Genomic DNA, 1,053 nt, shown 5'->3' with positions numbered 1-1,053 from the left:
CTGAAGGAAAACTGAGTCACAGGAATCCAGAGTCCAGTGTAAAAGACATAGACAATCAGCATTGTATTCTGTTCTAAGAGAAGGCAAAGAACTGGGGATACTGAGTGATAACAGAAGAGAGTGCACAAAGGACAAGAGGTGCTCTAGGCAAGTTTTAGACTTCAAGAGCCAATCTCCAAGGTAGGAAGCTCTCTGGGTCTACCCATCCCAGAGGAAGGCTTAGAACACTTACTAGGATTTTGCCCCTGCTGCCAACCAATCCTCGGAAGGAAGGTTGGGCAATCTACTTCTGAAGTTATACTGCCTCAGAAACCCCAGGAAGGCTCACTATGAGGCGGGTCTGACTAGACAGCATGTAACAACAAGAAGCCAACCAACCATTCGGAAAGTCTCCATCGCAGACACAGTTGCAGCCTGAGCTGTGGCCCTTCTGCCCAGCCATGCACAACTCATCCCCCTGGTTCAGCACTCTGGGTGGGTTCTCATCAGAAGAGCATTCTCCCTCTTTCACTGAAAAATCATATAAAGTTGACATTACTGGCCAGGCCTTGAGAAATGGAGAAGAATGGAAGCCAAACGTATTTCAAGGACTTTCAGCCACTCCACAGATTCCTATCCACAAAATGTTCCAACCACCTTCCCTTCCTCCCCCTCAACCACTAACATGAGTCTACCACCGCTAAAGGACCAGCTACTCTGCAGATAAAGGGAAAGTGACAGGCTAGGGTGATACTGTTCTCACTTAGGGAGCAACACAGAAAATCTAAGGAGCTCTGATGGTGCAACAGTTGAGCACTTGGCTGTTAACTGAAAGGTTAGCAATTCAAACCCACAAGCAGCTCCTCAGGAGAAAGATATGACCATCTGCTTCCGCATGGTTACAGCCTAGGAAACACTATAGGGCAATTCTACTCTATCACACAGGGTCACTAGGAGTTGAAATCAACTCAATAGCATCTAACAATAACAACAGGGGAAAGCTGGAACTACTAGGCACTCCAGTTGGAAGTCCTATCTCTTTATCCGAAAGGGTGAAGAAAACCAGAAAGACCT

At 46.8% G+C, this 1,053-nt stretch overlaps 1 protein-coding gene across 1 annotated transcript in view; it reads right to left on the bottom strand.

The window, feature by feature from the left end:
- The window catches only part of WFDC3 (WAP four-disulfide core domain 3), a 2,081-nt gene extending 1,546 nt beyond the window's left edge, over positions 1-535 (bottom strand). The window contains exon 1 of the mRNA XM_007938441.1: positions 404-535. Coding sequence (XP_007936632.1) covers positions 404-535 — 132 coding nt within the window. The remainder of the gene's footprint in view (positions 1-403) is intronic.
- Positions 536-1,053: the final 518 nt, after the last annotated feature.

The sequence above is a fragment of the Orycteropus afer genome, unplaced genomic scaffold, assembly GCF_000298275.1.
Source record: "Orycteropus afer afer isolate SDZICR_OR568_19922 unplaced genomic scaffold, OryAfe1.0 scaffold00049, whole genome shotgun sequence".
In the NCBI taxonomy this organism is placed as follows: Eukaryota; Metazoa; Chordata; class Mammalia; order Tubulidentata; family Orycteropodidae; genus Orycteropus; species Orycteropus afer.
The sequence above is the reverse complement of the archived record's forward strand: the minus strand, read 5'-3'. Positions and strand labels throughout refer to the sequence as shown.